Raw genomic sequence first — 23,003 nt, 5'->3', positions numbered from 1 at the left:
AGTGGAGGCACTGCAGCCCCCATGGGCCCCAACGAGAGCAGGACCACGGCGGGTGGTGGAGCAGGTGAGCAGGTGGCGCCAGGCCAAGGCGGGTGCGAGCAGGCGCCTGATCACCCCACCGATCACCCTGCAGATTGCGACCAGCGGCAGCAGCGGGGGCCCAGCCCCAAACAATCGCCCCAGAAGCGGGATGGTGGAGCAGATGAAGGAGCGGCGCCAGGCCACAGAGGGGTGCCAGGCAGGGCTGCGGGGCTGCGAGGCTGGGGGTGCAAGCTGGGGCCCAATCCCTGCAGGCCACCCCAAGGGACCCCACCAATGCATGAATTTGTGCACTGGGCCTCTAGCATTCTATAATTTCTCAAAGGACTTTTGAAACAACTATCCCATTTAAAAAGAAAGGGCGAACAAAACCAACATGAACAATTATGACATTTAAGTAATAAAAACATTCTTTTCATTGTTGTTGTGTGTTGATTAACAAAAGTTTGTAATCCTGGATTAGCCCCTATTTTGTGCTCTCCAATCCTAAACTTTTGAGCAATTAAAGTAATGATGATAGAGTTGGGCACAGAGCCAAGCCTTCCAATCTCCATACCACCTCAGATTTCTTATCTTCTCTGGTTCTCTTTCCCTGCATCTGGAAGAGGAGATGCTATTTCCGAGGGCGTGTCCCTCTCACAGAGCAGCTCAAACTGGCCCTTCTCCCACGACTGCGGTTTATGTGCTAACGATGTTCCTGAACTGCTGCAGCCCCTTCCTACCTGGTCTTCCCCACTAGAAGGTCCATCCCCTCCCATCAGACCACTCATTCAATAAACATTTACTGAGTAACTGGTGTGTGCCGGGGCTTCCAGCAGGCACTGGGAAATACAGCAGAAAACCAGAGAGAGAGAGAGAGATCTTCCTGCAATGGAGCTTATGTCCCAGCAGGGGAGACAGAAGAGCGACCAGAGAAATACCAGCTAGTACCGAATGTTAGAGAAAATAGAAAGGGCAATGTAACACAGTGTCCTGGGCGTACAGCGAGTAACTGCAAAAAATGAGGCCGTGAAGGCTTCTCTGAGGAGGGTGGCATTTAACTTGAGATGATGAAAAGGAAAGAGCCATGGAGGGAAAGCATTTTAGGCAGAGGGGCAGCAGGTACAAAGTCCCGGAGCAGCAAAAGGCTTTGTCTCTGAGGAACAGAAAGAAAGGCAATGTGGCTGGAAGGTCAGAAAAGGTGAAAGCAAGGACAGGAGCAGAGGTGAGAGAGACGAGGAGCACCATGCGAGGCCACAGACAGGCACTTGGGCTTTATTCTAACTAGAAGGAGCAGTTTACTGACGACTTTTTAAAGGATTTACATTTTGAGAAGACACACTCTACACTCTGGCTGCTTGAGGAGAATGGAAGGTAGTGGGTATGAGAGGAAGGACTCCAGCCAGGGGACAAGCACCAGTCTAGCCTAGAAACTGGGTAACCCGGGCGGTACCGCTGGGAGTGGAGCTGGGACGGGACCTCCTGCACAAGACTGCCGGGCTAAGTTCCTCACAGCACCACCTGGTGGTCCTCTCGTGCCCAAGCCTGCCTGCGACCTCTTCGTTTGTCGTGAGCATGCAGAGTAGTAAAAAGTAAACCAAAGACCCAGGACAGACCTAACCCTGACTGGGGACTGCTGCCTCTACAGCTCTGGGCAAGCAGAGCCCACTCCAAGGTTCTTCCGGATAAAGAAAAACACTGTCTGCCTCCGAGGGTCACTGAAAGGACCAGCTAACAGAAATGTGGTCTGAGAAGCGTAACTACATGTAAATGTTATTATGAATGAACAAAGTCCTAACATTTCAGGGTAGAATGGGAAGCCCTCTAGCTTCCCAAGGTCCTCTCTCCCACTGGACACCAGCTAGTTCTCACACGCTGAATCTCTGCTCCACAAGCCTGGAGGGCCATGGCTCACACAGTTCCCGCCTAGCCAAACCCTACCGGTGCCTGAAGGCTGCAGACCAGGTACCAACTAATACCAAGAAGTCTTACAGATCACTCTTTAAAAATGGTTCAAAATATAAACAGTACTCAGATTTGTTGAGGGATTAAAAAACAAATGTTGCCCTACCCAGTTTGGCTCAGTGGATACAATATCGGACTGAAGGGTCCTGGGTTGCATTCCGGTCATGGACACATACCTCAGTTACAGGCTCGATCCCCGGCCCTTGTCGGGGCCCTTGGGGGAGGCAACCAATCGATGTGTCTCTCCCTGTCTCTCCCCTCCCTACCACTTTTTCTAAAAATCGAAATATCCTCAGGTGAGGATTAACAAAAAAATAAATAAATAAATGTCTCTTCCATCAAATTCATATGAAAAGTACCCTCTAGTGCCCTAGCTGGTTTGGCTCAGTGGATAGAGCTTCGGCCTGCGGACTGAAGGGTCCCTGGTTCGATTCTGGTCAAGGGCACATGCCTGGGTTGTGGGCTCGATCCCCAGTATGGGGCATGCAGGAGGCATCCGATCAATGGTTCTCTCTCATCATTGATGTTTCTATCTCTCTCTCCCTCTCCCTTCCTCTCTGAAATCAATAAAAATAAATTTTTAAAAAATAAAAAAATGAGATTTTTTTTAAGAGGAGTACATACAGTATAATTCCAGTTACATAAATTTCAAAATACACATGAAACCAAATTGTAGTATTCAGAGAAGGTTGTATGGAGTAAAAACTACAAATTAATACAAAAATGTGATTATATTTAAAACAGGATACTGAGTACTGGAGGTGCAGGGCAATGACCAAGAGGGATTGAAGGGGGTTTCTGGACCTAGATTGTTGTTACATATTCATTTTGTAATAAATTTTTAAAAAATGAGATATTAAAAAAAAAGTACCCTCTAGTGATACAGGCTACATAGTATGTGAAGCTCACATACCAATAACCACTATCTGCTATGATTATGGAAGATGGCTTTGACACCCAAAGTGATCTAGATTAAAATCAGACCCTCATCCTACCTATTACCTGCATAACTTTGGTCGAGACATGTATCCCCTATAAGTCTCACTTTGTCCATACGTCCAAAGGACATGCCACCATCCTACAGGTTTGCTATGTGACTCCAAGAATTTACATGAGCATGTGTTGTAAGCCTTGTCACTTGTTACTATTAACTGTAAAATTTAATTTTGAAGGAATGCCTGACACCATCACTAGTTCAACCTCCTTATTTTCTAAGAAAATATATCCCATTTTTAAAAAGTTATCACTTTTTGTCCTTCATGAGACAATAAAATAAGATTTAGCACATTTCCAATATCTAAATAGATGTTACAGAAATTTTCTAGATAAAGTTACTACAATTTCACGTAGTTTCTTTTAATGCTCAAAGTGTACTTTAAAACACCTAACAAGTAACAGAGGTTTTACTTCAATGATAGTATTTCACATATAAAGTACACAAGGCACTTTGGGGAGACTAATTATATTGCACTGCTTCCATACCGGAAACACAATGTTCAATTAAAAACCCAGACAAGACAAAACCATCCTGACCTCCCGTCCTACCTGTAAGGACATGATTAATGTCTGTCCCACCACCAAAAGCTAGGAGCCCCGAGCGTACAGACTGTGCTGTGTGTCCAGCACCAGCATCTAGCTCGGTGCCTCGTGTACAGTAGATGCTTAAATAGTTACTGAACAAATATTTACCTGGACCAAGTGACAAGACCATATGCTCCTCACACTAATCTAAGATCCAGTCTCGCTTCTGCAAAATGTTAACAATTATAACAATTTCGATGGAACCACCAATATACAGGTAATGCCCACATTTTCAGCACAAACATTATTTGTAATAAATCAAGATAAAATGCAGCCAAGTTTGTACAGGACCTTGATGTAGGGGTGGTTCTTGCATGTCGTTCCCCACTGGCGGGCACAACGCTCCTCCTTCCTGTGCTCAAAAAACTCTGGATTGCGAAGAATAGCCACACGGCGGCCCTCGTACATCAGAGCAAATGCCGTACAGCCATCCAGCCTCTCTTTATCTTCATGAGTAGCTGACAGAACTATAGGCACTGACAAGTTAATGACACCCCCTGCAGGGCACAAAGGAACACACAGCTTGGGTTACTCAACAGGCCTCACGTATCCACATCTCACTTCGGTGGACACTAGTAATGTTGAACTGGTGCCTGGCACAGAAAATCAGGAGACGGAATAAGCAACAGAGGGTAAAAAAGAGCAAAAATTAAGAAAATCAGCAGTGTGTGTAGCAATACTCACAACAATTCATGAAACTGTCTTTTGGGGTGAAACTATGGGATAGAATCACAGAAGTAAAAGAAACTGTTTAACAAGTAAAACTCAGCTGGTTAAGTTTAACATCACCAACAATATACTGAATACCTCCAATATATGAATAAGATAGAGCAGTATGGTTCAAGGCCTTTTAAAAAAAAATTTAAATTCGTGCTGATAACTGTCTTTTGAATGGCAAGTTGGTTAAGAATACTTGAGCCCTAACCGGTTTGGCTCAGTGGATAGAGCGTTGGCCTGCGGACTGAAGGGTCCCAGGTTCGATTCTGGTCAAGGGTATGTACCTTGGTTGCAGGCACATCGCCAGCAGGGGGCATGCAGGAGGCAGCTGATCGATGGTTCTCTCTCATCGATGTTTCTAACTCTCTATCCCTCTCCCTTCCTCTCTGTAAAAAATCAATAAAAAATATATATTTTAAAAAAAAGAATACTTGAATATACATGGGTATCCTTGAGACAGAAAGACAAAAACACCCAAAAAGGTTTTTGTTACTTGGTTTTTAATCAGAATTGAACCCATGTCAGCTATCACTGGCCAGGATACAAAGGTAGTAGGTAATCAGTGCTCCTTTTAACTCAAAATGTGTCCCACTGAGACCAAAGGCACATTCTCAGTTCCTAACCTTTCAAGCTCCAAATGGTTTTTTTCCTACTCATCATGCACAGATTAGAAAAATAAAATGCACTCTCAAATTGCTATGTGGATCTTACTTACACACCAAATAGAAACCATACTTTTCTGGGAAATCATGGCATAACTTCTTTGATAACTGTTTGGCTGTTTTAAAATTACCACCACTATGTACAGTGCAAAATGTTGCACCAAACCCAAAACTAAATCAATACTCAAGACACAGTCCACAAAGACTTTACTATTAGTTCCAAGGAAGAAAATCGAAGAGCAATATTTAATCCTTATGTTCTTGTGATAAAATTTATCTGGAAGAACAATTAGAAATTACATTTTCTAATATCTATTTCACTACCCAGTTAAAACAAGTCATAATACAGAAGGGCGTGGTAGCAATTGAGGAGGGTTCTGTGACATGGAACAACAGTATTTTCTTTGAGGTGGAAAATTAATCTTACCAACAGTATACAACGTTTAAGGTAGCTGAATTATTATTACAATATACTGAACATCAATTTCTTTGAGTGTTTTAAAAGAATAGGAAGAACCATCCTTTCAACCACTTATTTCAGAACTCCTAAACTTGAACTCCCTGGCTCCCTACTAGAAGGCCTGGCTTAAGTAAGCACGGGCTTCCATATAGCAAAACTGAGTGTGTGCACGAAAATGATCAGGTGGCTATGGCACAGGGAAACTATTTGCTTTTGAAATTCTTTTCATCCCTAATCCTCAGGTTTTCCTTCTCCTCATGCAATAAATCACAATCGGGGAAACAAAAATGGAAAACAGATCTCACTATCCACTTAAAATGTCTAGTACTGATCTAACTTAGTGTTAAAACACTACCTTCATTAAGGCAGTACCACTACTTCCTATAAATAGTGATGAATCCCTATAACTGTGCAATATCTCTTCCACGCTCAACATACTACAGAATGCAAAATGTCTTACCATCCAGAAGACAATCAAAATGAAGACACTGCAAGTACTCCCTCTCTCGCATAAAGCCATTCAGTGGGGTGGCCCAACCTTCTGCCAAAACCTGCACCCACTGCATGTCCACCTAGTAAAAGAGAAAGGAAAATTTTCTATATCATGTACTTGTGAACAAAAGCAGTAATGGCCTTTAGGAATTTAATCTGGAAAGTGATGGAAACAAATATCTCAAGAATGATTACAGATTATACAAATCTAATAATTAAGGACACTAGAAAAATACGCATTTTCCCAAGTTTAAATAACATTAGACTTGCAAACATTTCCAATAAGGAAAGCATCTCCTAAAGTGGTTCTCAAATGTTACTATATATAAGAAACTACTGGAAGGCTTGTTAAAATGAAGACGGCTCCACCCCCCAGTTTCCGATTCAGTCAGTTTGCTGTAGGGCCCAAGAATTTGTATTTTTAACAGTTTCCCAGAAAATGTTGACAATGATGTCTAAAAACTACACTCTAACAACCACTGTCCTAAACTAAAACTTCAGATAAAAATAGTCCTTCCCCAATAACAGAGCACCCTTCATTTTACAAAGATTTCTAGTATATCCCATTAGAACGTTAAAGAAACGATCATCTTTGTATCATTCAAGTAAACTGGGTATGCTCATTTTTAACTGGTGCTGTATACATGTAACAGTGGTTCTCAAATGAGAAAAGATGAAGCATCTGGCCAAGTAAAATGATGCTTACTATTTATTTCCAAAGTAGGTTGACCAATGTGTCCCACTGAAAAATCAAATTCCTCTTCTTCAATTCAAAGGAAAAATTATATGCATGCACCAAATTAATTTCAAGTTTTCATCTTATTAGTTTTCCCTACACCTTTGACCAAGGCCACTCTTTGTCTATAGTAGAATCCAATTCTAGAAGGTATCTATTAGGCACTGAACATGCCCCCTGAAAATCATGTCAAAGCCCTAACCCCCCGAAGTGAATAGACATGGAGATAGGGCCTCTGAGGTAGTGACTATGGTCAAATAAGGTTATAAGGGTGGGTCTTAATCCAATAGGTTAGCAGCCCTAATAAGAAGAGGAAACCAGAGTTCCCTCTCTCTACCCTGTGAGGACATGGCGAGAAGGCAGTTGTCCTTGAGCCATGACAGAGCCTCACCAGGAATAAATCAGCCAGCACCTAGATCTTGGACTTTTCTGCTGTTTAAGCCATTGGGTCTATCGTATTTGTTAGGGCAGACCAAGCTAATACACTATCTGACTTAGCATGGAGTTTTTAATTAATTATTTATCATGCTGATGTGCAGAGAACAAACCACTGTATTGAAGAAAAGTTTACATTCAGAAAAGGCTACTGTCCTTCTGGGCTGTCAAGTTTGACTGACTTGGATTCATGTCCATTCACTGTCATTCTTCGTGTGTGTGTGTGCACGCACACATGCATGTGTTCATTCTGTGAAAAGTCATCAGTTCCTTTACAGTGGGTTTTGTCAGCTTCCCGAGTGGCTCTGCTCTCTAACTCCGAATATTTGTACTCCCAGCATGCCTTGGCTTCTGGTCAGAGACCCAATCAAGCAAAGCACATTGGATCATCTACTCCTATCAGTGATTTGAAAAACTATGTACTTGGAAAGCTCAGAAGTTTGGTTTTTCCTCTTTCTCCTTACTTTGGCACTTTGCTGGGTGTGTCAAATTTTTACCACACTAAACGAAAGACTGGGAAATTCTACTTCTAGTCCAGGTTCTTATTCCTTAATCTCTGTTTTTATAATATACCTAAAGGTAAGACTTAAATTCTCTAAAATTTGAAACTGATCTATCTATAATTATAAAAGCCTAAGCGACCATCGCAACCAAACAGACGATCGAACAGGCTGCTTGGGGTGACTAGGACGTCAGGGGGTTGGTGAGGGACAACCAAATGACTGAGCAGCAGGCTGCGTGGGGCGACCAGGCCGGCAGGGGGGGCATTTGGGGGCGACCAGGCAGGCAGGCAGGAGAGCAGTTAGGAGCCAGTGGTCCAGGATTGTGAGAGGGATGTCCAACTGCTGGTTTAGGCCCAATAAATCGGCAGTTGGGCATCCCCCGAGGGGTCCCGAATTGGAGATGATACAGGCTGGGCTGAGGGGACCCCTTCCCCATGCACAAATTTCGTGCACTGGGCCTCTAGTATATATATAAAAGCCTAAGCAACCCTTATGACAGAATGACCAAAATGACCAATCGCTGTAACATGTACTGACCACCAGGGGGCAGACGCTCAATGCAGGAGCTGCCTCCTGGTGGTCAGTGCACTCCCATAGCCAACCTCCCGCGGCTCCTCCCCCCAGCTGGCCAACCTCACATGGCCCCTCCCCCAGGCCAGCCAACCTCCTGCAGCTCCTCCCCGAGGCCGGCCAACCTCCATGGTCCCTCCCCCCAGCCGGCTGGCCCCCCAATAGGTCTCAATTGCCGGCCAGGTTGAGGGACCCCACTCGTGCACAAATTCATGCACTGGGCCTCTAGTAAATTATAATTTCCACTGTCACCATATCTAGTTTAACTAAGCAGTTTTTTTTATTGGGAAAATACCCAATGATATCATTAGAATTAAGATATACAACAGAAATATTCTTAATAATATAAGAAAGGGAGACTCAGAGTTTTGGTAGGGGATTGGGAAACATGTTTAAAGAAAAAATGTTCATTTTTTAAATTAATTAATTATTAACTTTAAATTAGTTATTGCAGATTAATATTTCTTAACCTTTTAGAACCCAGTTTTAATAAGCCTAAAAATCTTATATAATCTTTGTTCTTTGATATTTAAAAATAAATAAATATTATGACTAAAAGAAAATCAAAGCCATGATAATTTAGGGATATGGCTTTACAAATTAAAATTAAGCACATTTCCCACCCTGGAAATTGTGATACACACCACAACTAAACATGCCCTCAAACACAACCATAAAACCACAAATTTTACAGACTACCAAGTGTACATAAGGCCATAGTACTTGGTATGAAAAGCAACAAAGTACTTACTTTACTAATTTTCAATGCTGGTAGTGTTTCTGCATCTGTTTTTGCCAAATGAAGTTTATTTTCTGGCACATACAGTTCTTTTACTTCATAAGAAGCATCTACAGGCACAATATCCTATACAAAAACAAAAGTACAATAAACTGTTGAATTTTAGCGTTCTTCAAGGTTACCTTAATAAAGAAAAATTAAAATTTCAAAATAAGACTTTTTAAAAGAGGTATAAAAGAGGGCTTTGAATGCTGTCCCTCCCCAATCAATTTTCCAAATGTCAGTTGGTCTACCCTCAAGCAGATAAAATCCCCCATACAAGAAGTCCCTATGCATAATGTCCCATTATCTAGTGAGAAAGAAATTCCTAGAACATACCATATACCTTCAAAATCAGGCAACTGCATAGAAGACATGACCTCAAAGAGGTAATGATAAAAAGAATTTGGAAACAAACCAAAAAATTCCACTTAAACACAACCATTATTATCCTTAACATGTCATGAGAACATGCCACTTAAGCCACCTTTTCAGTAATATGACACAGTGCTCCACCACTTTAGGGTTGAGAAACAGCACTTTTGATCCCATATGAAATGTAGTCTGGAAACATTATGTAAACTCCAGGTACTCATGTATATAACACTAGAGGACCAGTGCACAAAATTCGTGCACTGGTTAGGGTCCCTAGCAGTTGCCAGCTGCCGGATGGGTACTCCCTCCCTTCCCTGGCCAGCCCTGCCCCCTGGTCGAACTCCTGGACAACTCCCAGTCAAGGGGACAATTTTCATACTACCCTTTTATTATATAGGATAGGATTGGAACGGTCTTTAGCCTCATTTATCCTGCAAGAACACATGTGTAATTACCACAACATAGACACTCATATGCTGCTCACAGGTGATCATTACAAGGCTTGGTCACATTTGTCATACCCCTGGGAATAATTACTAAATGTATGTAATTATTTTACATTTTTTAAGCCAAATCTATCAAGTAATATTGATAAGCATATAAAACTGGCACTGATTAAAAGCTTTTCATACATTTATCTCATCCGAGCAATACTTTGTTATTGAAAAGCAAGTAGGTAATTCTAAAGAGAATGATAAGACAAGCCATTGGCAAGGAGAAAGTATTTGCAAAACGTTATCCAAAATATTCAAAGAACTCTTAAAACTCAACAATAAGAAAACCCATTCAAAAACCGGGCCAAATACCAGAACAGACACCTCACCAAACAAGATATACACATAACAAATAAGCATTGGAAACAATACTCTACATCATATGTCATCGGGCAAATTAAATTTAAAACGAGATACCACTACAGACATATTAGAATGGCCAAAATCCAAAACACGGACAATACTAAAAACTAGTGAGAACACAGACCAACAGAAACTGTCACTGCTGATAGGAATGCCAAATGATAGACCCGGTGGAAGACAATTTGGTGGTTCCTTACAAAACTAAATTACCCTTATCATATAATCCAGCAATTGTGCTCCTTGGTATTTACCAAAATAAGTTGAAAACTTATGTCCACACAAAAACCTGCACACAAATGTTGATAGCAGCCTTATTCATAATTGTCAACACTTGAAACAACCGAGAAGTCCTCCAGCAGATGAATGAGTAGACTGTGATACATCCAGACAATGGAACATTACTCAGCATTAAGAAGCAATGAGCTAGGCAGCCGTGAAAAAACATGCTGGAAACTTAAATGCATATCCTATATAATAAAGAGGTAACATGCAAATGGTCATTACACCGTGACGCGTAACGATGGATCACCAGGAGGGCGGGGCAGGGAGCTACAAGCAGGGGAGAGCTACAGGAGGGGGAGGCAGCCAGCTACAAGCGGGGGAGAGCTACAGCTTCGGTGGGCGAGGCGGCCAGCTGAGGCAAGCAGTAGCAAGCTACTCGTGTGTGTGCAGGGCCACTAGTTACTAAGTAAAAGAAGACAATCTAAAAAGGCTACATACTCTATACTTCTAACTGTGTGACATTCTGGAAAAGGCAAAACTCTGAAGATCAGTGGTTGCCGGGGTTGGGGACAGGGGCAGGGTGGAGGGCAAGATGAATAGGCAGAGCACTGAGGATTTTCTAGGGCAGTGAAACGATTCTGTATGATACTACAATGGAGGATACTTGTCATCATACATTTGTCAAAACCCACAGGATGTACAACCCTAATGTAAACTGTAAGTTATGGGTGACAAGGATGTGTCAATGAGGTTCATCAACTGTAACAAATGTACCATTCTGGTGAGGAATGTTGAGAGCAGGAGGCGTGCATGGTGGGAGGGGAGCAGGGGGCCTATAGAGAACTCATTCTCTGTGCTTTCCACTCAATTTTGCTGTGAACCTAAAACTGCCCTATAAGGTCCATTAAAAAAAAATTAACAAAAAGTTATTCAAAATAAATATTAATGGAAAACCAGGTTTTTTAAGGACAATCCCTATTATTTTTCCTAAGGAATACGTTCCAGAAGAAACTTCAACTTATATTTGGACTTACATTAATACCATGTGTAGAGAAAAAAGCAGGGTCAGATATGCATATCAAACCTAGATAACCTCATGAAAGGTATGGGTGCCACTACTCAAGCAATCCCTGTGGGTTCTGAGAATCTAGAAACAATTATTCTATGAGACAGTTCAACTCTGGCTAAATCATGTGCCAAAATCAGGCTACTCCTATGGGTAAATTCTGGTGTTTCTCATCATAAACCCAAGATTAAATAAGAAGAATAAACATGAAGCGGGGGAGGGGAAGAAAGAATAAAATTAAAAGAGAAGAAATAAGGAAACACTGTTTGCTGCTATACCAAGTTCAGCCAATAGATTGCTCCTGGAGTGTAGACATGAAGGGCACTTTCTGGAGGCCCATTAGTCACGTGCATGCCCGCCCCACTGCTCACAGGAGGAAAGTGGGAAAGTGGAAACATGAATGTGTGTGTATGTGTGTGGGGAGAGAGAGAGAGAGGTGGGCGGGGGGAGGGGGGAGGAGAGGAACCCTGCACAGCACAGGACACTTCATTAACCTTCTAGACGAGGGGTGGGAACCTTTTCTTCTGTCAAGGGACATTTAGATATTTATATCACTCATAGGCCATACAAAATTATCAATTTAAAAATCAGCCTGCTATATTTGGTCAAATATTTATTTAACTCACCCCTAATGCCTTAGCAGGGCCAGACCAAATGACTTCCTGGGCCTTATATGGCCCAAGGATAGGACATTCCCTACGCCTGTTCTAGAGCCTCTTTTGCAATTAAGCTACCAGCAGGTACCCACAGCTGCAGGTGTTTGTTATCTCTACTGATGGTAAGATTATGTCAGCGCATTCAAGAACACTGGAGAAGGAAGAAAGCTTCCATCAGCTGCCTCTATCTTCTCTTTGTAGATATAAATACCATACAACTTTGGATGAATGAGACATATCATTTCCAATGAACCAAGGTAAAGAGGACATGCCTTAAGTTTTGCTGAGGGGGTCACTTCATTGTGCACCCAAAGAGAAAATTCCATATAGAAAAGACTCTTCCTTCTATCTAACAAGAGAAACAGATTAACTTAATCTAGTCCCTTCTGTGCTTCTAACGCCAGGAATCATTTTAATACATTTATTAAATTTAATACATTAATGCATGCACTTTAATGCACTTAATGCATTTGTAAGTAAAAAAATAGCAGTAAAAAATTGGAAATGATAAAAACACATTACCTTGTACATGGTTATCATTATCATTTCTACATATTCCCTTCCAACTGTTTTTGCCCATAGGCACATTACAGGACAATTAATAGTTTCAGCAGTCTGTACAAAGCCTATTACTTCATCAACTACAAAATAAAAACTCAGAATCAACTTTTCCTGGAAGAATAATGCAACGTGCATTAAGTGAACTGCACACACACCCTATATGTTCAATTAGCTTTTTGGATCTGTAAAGCTCTCATAGATGTCATGAGACATACACATTTTCCCAGCTGCAAAACAAAGAACTAATATCCTCCAGACTAGAAACAAATGCTAAAATTTACTTAAGTTACATATAAAAGTCTGACATTCATTAGGACTTTTATGAGGAAGAGGATGGCAAAACGGAATTAAACTTAAATATTTACATTAATCACAAAACATTAGGGACACACCATCTTCAAAACTAAAAAGAGATTCAAGAAAGCCATAGGGGTCTGCAGGCCAGTTATTCCTGATGTTTGTATCTAAGATCTGAGTTCAGATTCTAACAGTGCAACCTTGAGCAGGTTACCTAACATCTCGAACCTGCCTCCTTCTCAGTGGTTTAAAAATATTTATTGATTTCTTTCGTTCAGGGCCATTGTGACAATTAAATGACTAAAGTATCTGAACTGCAGGGTTAATATTTACTGAATGCATTCTATAATAGCAGTGCTGTCCTAGGAGCTTCATATGAATTAATGCATTTAATCTCCATACACTTCTACCTATGACAGTAGAAGAAACTATCGCTATTCTACATTTTTACAGATGGGGACACTGAGGCTCAGGAGAAAGGTTAGAAACTTGTCCCAAATTCCTGCTATATTGTCTTCCACCGCAGTTAACACACAATAAATACTCAATAAATAGTTACTGTAGTTTGCTTGCTACATGCCAGACACAATCCTAAGCACTGGACACATATTTAGCTCATAGAATCATCAGTACAATTCTGAGACAGGCAGGCGCTATAATTGTTTCCCATTTCACAGAACAGAGAATTAAAGCTACAGAAAGAAGGTTATTATCTGGGTTGTACAGTTAATCGGTAAGTGTTGGAACTGAGGTCCCAGTACTATTCTCCTCCAAAAAAAAAAAAGTCCAAAACAAACAAAAACCATTACTGTTTCTCCCATGAAAACTAAATTATAAAACCTTTTCTCTCACAAGGTGTTCTTGATTTATTTTCATGAGTTCATTTATAATTCCCAGGGTTTCTGGTCAGCATGTGATATTTGTGTCAATCAAGTTCTTGACAAAAAGTAAAGATATCTCAACTTTTCAGTTAGGCCTAAACATTTCTATGTGAATGATTTTCAACCAGCTTTTTCAAATCCCATTACTGTAAATAAAAGGAAGACCTCCATTCCACCCACTCTAGTCCCCTTGAAAATTTGAAACCATAATCCAGCCTGGGAACAAATGTCACAGGGCCTCCAGGGAAGGCCCTCCTCGTGTATCATTCTCAACGTCAATGATACGACAACTCGGCATAAAGCTTCCGTGCCATCTCTGAATCCCGTATTCCTGTAAGGCTGGAACACCTTTTTCATGTTGTGCTGGGGATTGCCTACCCTCCCTCTCCTCCACATCTACCACTGAGAACTGTCTACAATCTTGGGGTCAGAGAACAGAACAGCATCCAACAGACTAATCTTTTGATCTTCGTTGGACGCCACAGGGCATTTCTGGCTGGTTTCCTAAACCGGCATCACTAGGTTCAGGTCACAAATACTGATGAAGAGCAGCATACATGGTGCCCTATGTGATGCCCTCGTGCCTGGTTCTGCACTCCCGGCCTCCACCCTGGAATCAGCCCTCTCCAGAACGCCACAACTTGGTCAGGCCCACCAGGCATGTGAATCCATTCCCTCTGAAGAGATGTTCAAAGTGGGAACTGAGAACTAACAAGTTTATACACAATCCTGTCTTCTTTCCTTCCAACCATACCCAGAGTTGAAAAAGCAAAGGTATAAATAATTTGTGAGCAAATCTAAGTGTCTCCAAGAGAATTACTTTGAACATGAAAGGGTAGCACTTATACTATTAATCCAACCAAATTAATTTGTTAGTGTTTTGTGCACGAATAAAGCATAGTTTTAGCATGAAAACAGGTTTAGTAATGTCCTGCTTTATATGTATAAACACAGATGCTATAATCACTTTGTTTTCAATAAAGAGAAAATGTTTTCCTATTTTTGAGTCAAAATAATCTTTTCATTACAAGCATTTCACAAAATTCTTCTTTTCAAAATTCACACCCAGCAATATTTTTAAATGAATTTTAGCCTCACAACTTAGACACAAAATTCTTCCGATGCCTAACCAATGCCAAAGTAAAAGTTCAATAGGTTGCTACTGTTCCCCTCCTCAGAAAAGATTCATAAAGTGAATATTTTTTGCAGTTAACACCAACGTAACAGCATGAATGAAGATGAACATGGGACAATGTAGACTAAGTGTACAGAGAACTATCAGGAATACAAAAAGAATTTTCAAATGCAGACAGCCAGTTCCTAGCACATTCTAGTGACAATAAACCTTTTTAGTCTCCAAAACCACGGCTAAACTTCTAATAGGAGCAAAACCACCTCCAAGTAGAGAAGGGGTCTGGACAACAGAAGGATGTCCCTGCCACACAAGCTTCCCATTTTATTTGGGACTCATCAGGATTTCCAGAGACACAGTCAGCCATTAGAAAACAATGTGTCCTTCACATGGTACATCTAAGACGCTTGCTTTCAGGGAATTTACTTCTTAACACAAAAACATCATAAGCCAGGCCAGGAGGAGCAAGTGTTTGCACACCTAAGTCCCTCATCTAATCTTCAGAGCTCCGCAGCATTTAAGGGTAACGGAAGATCAGGGGTGTCCCTAGGAGTCCCCCTAACTAAGGGATCAAGACACCATTCACATGCTACCAATGAGGTAGGTTTAGAGAGTATGAATGTTTAAATATTTATTTTAAAATGTAACATGAGTACTCAAGAGATTTTTTGCTTGACTGATTACATGCACTCTCAGATCTAACATGCACTGTATCCATATCTTTGTTCAAAGAGACAACTGTTTCTTTTTAACCGGAAACTGGAAGACAGAAAAACAACATCCACTGTCTTCACTATCTGAAAATACATAGTAGCTCTTACCTTCTCCTTTAAGTAAGTTTTCTGTACTTTTTTCTTGAGCCAAGTCTGCTCAACAGATTTGAACATTAGAGCACATTTGTATTTTTATATAAATATTAAATGTCTATTATCTAAACTACAATGCCTCCAAAGCATGAACACCAAACAACATTCTGGCAACACTTTAAAACTGAGCTGCGAAGTCTGGTTTTTATGTACAGTATAAAATCTACTTAAGAGCACTAAGCCACCATTCCATAAAGAGACATACCTTTAAATAATTTATAGCAGTAGTAAATCTAGAGTTCCTGGTAGATTTAAAAACATTCTTTAAAATATCTCTTTAGATTAAAACCAGCAGCAAGAAGCCTACTTCCTTATGTCAGAACACACCAAGTTAAAATGCAATACCAGCAGGCCATCTAGTGACCATTCCAGGGTTAGGGGAAAAATTTTAATCCAAAACCCTCAATCTTTTTCAGTGTCTTCTACATTTTTTATTAAATATATGCCATCTGAAGCACAATAATAAACATGCTCTGACAAAATACTGAGAAATTCAGTCTTTATATAAATGACTGCATTAACCTATCCCATTATATCACACAGGCCAGAATGAAAGACAAGTAAGAGAACACAGATGACAGAGGGTATTATGCTAAGTAAAGTCCTCCTAACATACCCATCATGCCGCACGCTCAAAACACGTTTTTCTTGATCAGTGAAACCAATGCCACTTAGAGTAAAGATTAACAAAACAATTCTTGATAGAATTCATTTCAGAAGCGTCTCTCCAAAGTAATACCGAACACCAGGCAGAAAAACGTCCATTTGTTACCATGCAGACAGCACTTCTCAAGCACCTGCATTCTCTAGATGTTCCAAAACACACTACTCTCTTTGCTCTTATAAAAAGTTGTGGTACAATGGGAAATGTATATTTGGTCTTTGTCCCCACTTCCTTACACAGAGCTCTTAAAAGCCCGGAAATCTCCTGAGTGGTAAGAGTGTCTTTGGTACAACAATGAGGTAACTCTAGGCCAGCAATTTTCTTTCTTTTTTTAATTGAATTTATTGGGGTGACATTGGTTAGTAACATTATATACGTTTCAGGTATACAATTCTATGATACATCATCGGTATATTGTATTGTGTGTTTACCACCCCAAGTCAAGTCTCCTTCCATCACCATGTAGGCCAGTAATTTTCAACCAGTGTGCTGCACAAATTTTTAAAACATGCAATACCTGACTATTTAGTCAGAAGCACTGACCTCTTTTCCCTCAGAATGTCAAATTATAAAAATGACAATAACCAAAACAACAATAGCCATCCAGTGTGAATGAATCAAAATTATACCTATTTTTTTGTCAGATCAGCAAAAAAAAATATTTTTGGTGTGCCACACAATTTTAATAATTAGTTTATGTGAGCAGTGAGATGAAAAAGGTTGAAAACCGCTGCTCCAGCTGCGGGGCTCAGTCCCGATAGAACAAGTCATTAGAGGGCTGGAATTTTCAACTCTACCCCTAGACGGTTGTAGGTGGGGGACTGGAAATTGAGTTTAAACACCAGTGGCCAAAGATTTAATCAATCATCCCTGCATGATAAAACCTCCATAAAAACCCCTAAAGGAGGGGTGCAGAGAGCTGGGTTGGTAAGCACATTGAGGATAGCATGTAAGCTCCACGTCTCTCCCCGCCCCATACCTTGCCCCATGCATGTCTTCCATTTGGCAGTTCCTGCATTGTATCCTTTATAACCACCTGGTAATAGTAATGAAAGTGCTTTCCCAAGTTCTATGAGTGGAATTATTGGAGCCGGGCTGGGCATCATGGGAACCCTGGAATGTGCAGTCAGCTGGGCAGACATGCCTGGGCACCCTTATTTGCAGCTGGCATCTGAAGTAGAGGCAGTCTTGAGAGAAAGCCCTTAACCTGGGGGGTCTGAGCTAACTCTGGATAGTTAGTGTCAGGACTGAATTGAATGATTGGACACCCAGTTGGTGTCAGAGAAACAGAGAACTGATTGGTGTAAGAGAAAGTTCTCCAAGTCTAACGAACAGAATCTGAAGAGGAGATAAAATGTAATTAGGTGGCTGTTTTAGAAATGGAGTTTTTGTTACAGATGGCATAAAAGCCAAGTCAACTCATTTACCACTTAGATGTGGGTTTAGGACCTAAGTAAGTCATGACTCATCCGGCGGCTTCCCAAGGTCAATCAAGTGACCTACACACACTTTTCTTATTTCACACTACACTGAACAAACATTCCACACTAACCAAGGACAGGCATGGCCGTTTAGTTCTTTACATAGTAAACATTTTTTCCAGCCCAGTGTTCTTTGATCTGCTCAGAAGTATTTTAAAAGTACTCTAAAAATATTAAGTCAAGAAATGTCCATTCTTCTCCATTTCTTAATCCCAACAACACTTAGAGAACAGTTGGCCAGGGAATGTGAAAGAAAAGATGCATATTTAAGAAATAAACTAGAAACTGAAGAAAAGATGCATATTTCAGAAATAAACTAGAAACTGAAAGCATCTAGATATTATGGAAGGCAGTGTAGTAGAAAGACCAGGATGTGGGCTGCAGAATCCGTCCGACTGTGTTCGAATCCTGCTCTATCTGACTGAACTACCCTGGGACAAACAACTTCACCTCCCTCAATCTGTTTCCTTATCAGTAAAATGAAGATAATTATGACTACTTTCCAGTTTTAATACAAATTAAACACAACAGTGCTACTGAAGTGCCTAGTGCAGTGCCTTGTGTATGGGAAGAATTCAACTACCGGGAGTTACTGTTGATGGTTTCCATCTCCGCCCATGACATCTGCCTTGAGCATCCGAAATTATACTCTTACACACAACAACAGGTAGTAATGCAAAAGCGTTATTTAAAAACACATCCTCATCTCCACATCCCCATTCAAAGCACACACTATAAGGCTACAATGATTTGTTCTTCTTCCTGGCTTTAAAACACCACTTCACTCTACACATTCAACCTCTTCACCTCCCAGTCGGAATCTGAACTCTATTATGTGAGCTCACATAACCCACCTTTGGAAAACCTAACAAATGCGTTTGTGAGGATAATGAAGCTGAGCTGCATTTGCCACCCTGGTCGCCATGGAGAGGTCTGTATGGAAAGTCACCTTGCAATAAGGGTGCAGCAGGTAAATGTACTCCTTGATCACCAACGAACCATCCTATCTAATAAAAGAGTAATATGCAAATTGACCATCACTCCAGCACACAAGATGGCTGCCCCCATGTGGTCAAAGATGGCTGCCTCCATGTGGACACAAGATGGCCAGCAGGGAGGGCAATTGGGAGGGACCAGGCCTGCAGGGTAGGGCAGTTAGGGGCAATCAGGCTGGCAGGGGAGCAGTTAGGCATCAATCAGGCTGGCAGGGGAGTGGATAGGGGGTGATCAGGCTGGTAGGCAGAAGCGGTTAGGGGCAATCAGGAAGGCAAGCAGGCAAGCAGTTGGGAGCCAGCAGTCCTAGATTGTGAGAGGGATGTCCGACTGCCAGGTAGGATCCGGCCTAAATAGGCAGTCAGACATCCCTTGAGGGGTCCCAGATTGGAGAGTGTGCAGGCTGGGCTGAGGGACACCCCCCTCCCCGTGCACGAATTTCATGCACTGGGCCTCTAGTAAACTATGAGCTGAATGTGGGGTGTTCACAGGTTTCATTTAAGATTCAACTTGTTGAGAAAAATCAATGGAGGATGCATTCCAGAACAGAAGTTAGTCGTGTGTGTGTGTGTGTGTGTGTGTGTGTGTGTGTGTGTGTATGTGTGTGTGTAGTCTTCCTTCAATAGTAATTATTTTCTTTATTTTATTTTTTCCCCATCAGCATTTACTCCCACTATACCCTCTTCCACCTCCTCTCTCCCTCCCAGCAATTACCATTCAATAGTATTTTTAAATTCCACATCATGTTATAAAAAACTTAATGAATTTATATATTGTCATTCTAATCTGTAACTGTAAGTAATGGTGGTTAAAAACTAAAAATTAAGGTCCATGAGAATGGAATTTTTACTGCTTTTAATTCATTGCCACAAACCCCAGTATTTACAGTAATGCCCAGTGTGTATAGCACTAAATAGCTGTTAAATTAACAGTGTGAGCCATGTACAATACAGAAATGCATGCTTTCAATGGGAAGTGAGGTTGTTTACTTAGGAAAGTACATAATTGCAATCTTTCCCCCCAGGGAGGGTGGTACCAAAAGAAAACAATTGCATTAAGGAAGCGTTTGAAATTCTTCTTTTGTCATCATCCAGCTTTAATATAAAAATAAATAATTTTTCAAAAGAAAATGTCTCTCATCAATGAATATAACCAGAATCCCTTTCTGGTTGTAGGTTTAATTACATTGCACTTAAGGCAGAATAAGAACATACTTGAAAGCAAAAGCCAATGGTATATGAAAATGAATCCTAGGAATTCATATACCTGGAATCCTAGGTATAGAATGCCACATGCTGATGAGCAAGTTACTTAATATCTGTGAAATACTTCATAGGCTTACTGTGTGAATAAATAAACAACAGGTGATTTGTTCTTCTTACAGTAAGTCCTCACTTAACACACTGCGGACCAGTAACTTTACCCAGTAGCCAGGTAAGTTTCTATTGAAAGAGTACACAAAACGTTTTACATAAATGTTAAAGGCATGCTTTAAAATTAAACACCCATTGGATTTTAAAGTTATTTATTACATGTTCTTACAAGCTAATATCTTTTTAAAGTATGATACTTTGCAAAACTCTGTGTAATATGAAGCGAGAACTCTCGTGATCCATCGCTTAACATCCTCCTTAGGCTCTGCGACTTTAAGCAAAAGACTGTATAAGGAAACCAATTTTATCATAGGCTAATTGATACAAATAAGATAGGTTCCTACAGCATCACATCAGCATTATAACAAAGCAATGTTGAACAAAATGTCTTTATTCAGGGCCTGATATACAAGCTAAACTAGGAGAAAGCCCATTTTCCCTCAGAGTCTAACAATCAAAACAAATATTTTAAAAGACACAAAGCCTTCCCTTGGCCGGGTAGCTCATATGGTTAGAGCACTGTTCATATATGCCAAGGTAGTGGGTTTGATCCCATCAGGGCACATATAAGAATCAACCAGTGAATGCATAAATAAGTGAAACAACAAATCGATGTCTATCTCTTTCTCTCTCTCTCTCTCTCTCCTTCTCTCCCTCCCTTTCTCTCTCTCTCTCTCTCTCTCTCTCTCTCTCTAAAAATCAATTTTAAAAGAAAATTTTAAGACACAAAGCCTTGCATATATGTCCATTATAATAAGTAATAAACTAGTAACTTCTAGTAATAGTAAGTAATAAACTAGTAACTTCTAGTTTCACATCTGTCCCTATTTTCCAACTTTGAATGACAATCATCAGATCATCTAGCAGGCATAATATAGACTAAGATCTATATAAAAGTAAAGGCAATAAGTATAATCATTAATTAGGAGTGAGGCATTAATTAAGACTACAGAACACAGACTTAGGTAAGCAATGGCATAGAAGGGAGGGAGGGAGGGAGGGAGGGAGGGAGGAAGGGATTGTTGAATAGAGGGGGGAGGGAGGGAATACCATGGTGAAATATGTAAGGACAACAATAAAATATGTAGCTTGGTACTAGACTGAACACGAATCACCTTAATTCTATAAACAATGGGAAAAAATCAATATATATTTTAGAGTAAAAACAAAAAAATATTAGACTACACTTTAGAAAGACAATTCTGCAAACAATACAGGATGGAATAAAAGGCATACAAAACTGGACGTTGGGTGACCAGTTAGAGAGAACATGAGTAGTAGGAGCCTAAAATTCTACAGTGGCAGTTTACTCTCAGTGTTTAATCATAAGGGAAAAAATCTTGCAGTCTTATGCATTATAGATACCACAAGTCTGTATTTTCATTTTATAGAATCATGGTCAAAAAACAATTTAACTCTACATACAATGTGAGATTCTGAATCCTGGAACTGGAAAGCACTTTAGTGGAAAGTGTCTTTAATAAAGTCCATAGTTGTAGTTTCTAGTATCATACCCAAGGTTAATTTCTTAATCTTCAGAAATGATCTATGATCACATAATATGGTAACAAGAAGAAGCTGGGTGAAGGAAATATAGGAATTATCTGTGCTATTTTTAGACTTACAAAGAATTGCAAAATTTTCTCAAAGTAACATTTTTTTTAAGAATAACATAAAAAAATTTGCCCTCTCCCCCCCCCCAAAATGGTTCTATTGTAAACAGGGCCCAAAGAAGAGGCTAGGAATTGCAGGAAGAAAAGAAGAGAAGGAGAGAGAGACCTGTGGTACCATCACACAGTAAGAATAATCACTTATAAATGTCTGAACTATCTGCAATTATCTGTAGTCTATAAAATGGCTTGAGGGACTCATGACCCCCCTATAATTATATATTAGTATCTATGAGTAAGTTTCTGAGGTTTTTATTAAAGAAAAACACTTCAGAATCACTAATTAAATATGAAAAAAGATCATCTAAAGTAGCAGAAAATAAAATCATGTACAACTTTCTAACACTGATAATGACAAATCCAAGTAAAAAATATAGGTTGAATGTACAAAAAAAGCAAACAAAAATAAAATCAAAAGAAAAAGAAAAATACTGAAAACAGTTGCAACAAACATGACATGGAATTAATATTTATGGTTTTCAAACAAATTTATTTTTAAAAACAACCCCAACAGCAAAAGGTAGAATAATGGGCAATGTGCTGAAAATGGAACAGAGGTTCTGCAACAGAACATGTAACAAGAGGAAAGGCCAGGAAAGAAGATGGCTGCCAATGGGAAGGCAGACTGCAAGATAGTGCGTGAGTGAGAGAACAAAGGGAGAGTGTTTGTTGGTGAGGTGAGGGACAGCTATACTCCAGGAGACTGTGGGGGACTGCTGGACAAGGTTCCCCTGACCAGGCAGCCCCCACTGCTGCTGGGTTCCCTCCTGGAGCGACCGGCTCGGACGTGGAGACCACGCCATCTTGAAGGGGAGAGTGGATGTTATTGGAAACCTGAAAAGCCCAGGGAATCTACAACTACGATACACACCGAACGGCTGCGAACCCGAGAACACCGGTCCCCAAGTGGCGCAAGCATGCGGATTCAGAGGAGCTCTACACTCCCTCACGGAAAGGTCAGATTTCGCCAGGGATAAGGAGAAAGAGAACTA

The 23,003-nt window shown here is 40.5% G+C and overlaps 1 protein-coding gene across 4 annotated transcripts in view; it reads right to left on the bottom strand.

The window, feature by feature from the left end:
* The window catches only part of PAPSS1 (3'-phosphoadenosine 5'-phosphosulfate synthase 1), a 180,337-nt gene that overhangs the window by 46,383 nt on the left and 110,951 nt on the right, over positions 1-23,003 (bottom strand). For all 4 annotated transcript variants that reach the window (XM_079773290.1, XM_079773292.1, XM_079773291.1 and 1 more), the window contains exons 6-8: positions 8,891-9,004; positions 5,864-5,975; positions 3,856-4,061 (exon numbers count right to left, since the gene is read on the bottom strand). In XM_079773290.1, the coding sequence (XP_079629416.1) occupies positions 3,856-4,061; positions 5,864-5,975; positions 8,891-9,004 (432 nt within the window). The remainder of the gene's footprint in view (positions 1-3,855; positions 4,062-5,863; positions 5,976-8,890; positions 9,005-23,003) is intronic.

The sequence above is a fragment of the Cnephaeus nilssonii genome, assembly GCF_951640355.1.
Source record: "Cnephaeus nilssonii genome assembly, chromosome: 1".
Classification (NCBI taxonomy): Eukaryota; Metazoa; Chordata; class Mammalia; order Chiroptera; family Vespertilionidae; genus Cnephaeus; species Cnephaeus nilssonii.
The sequence above is the reverse complement of the archived record's forward strand: the minus strand, read 5'-3'. Positions and strand labels throughout refer to the sequence as shown.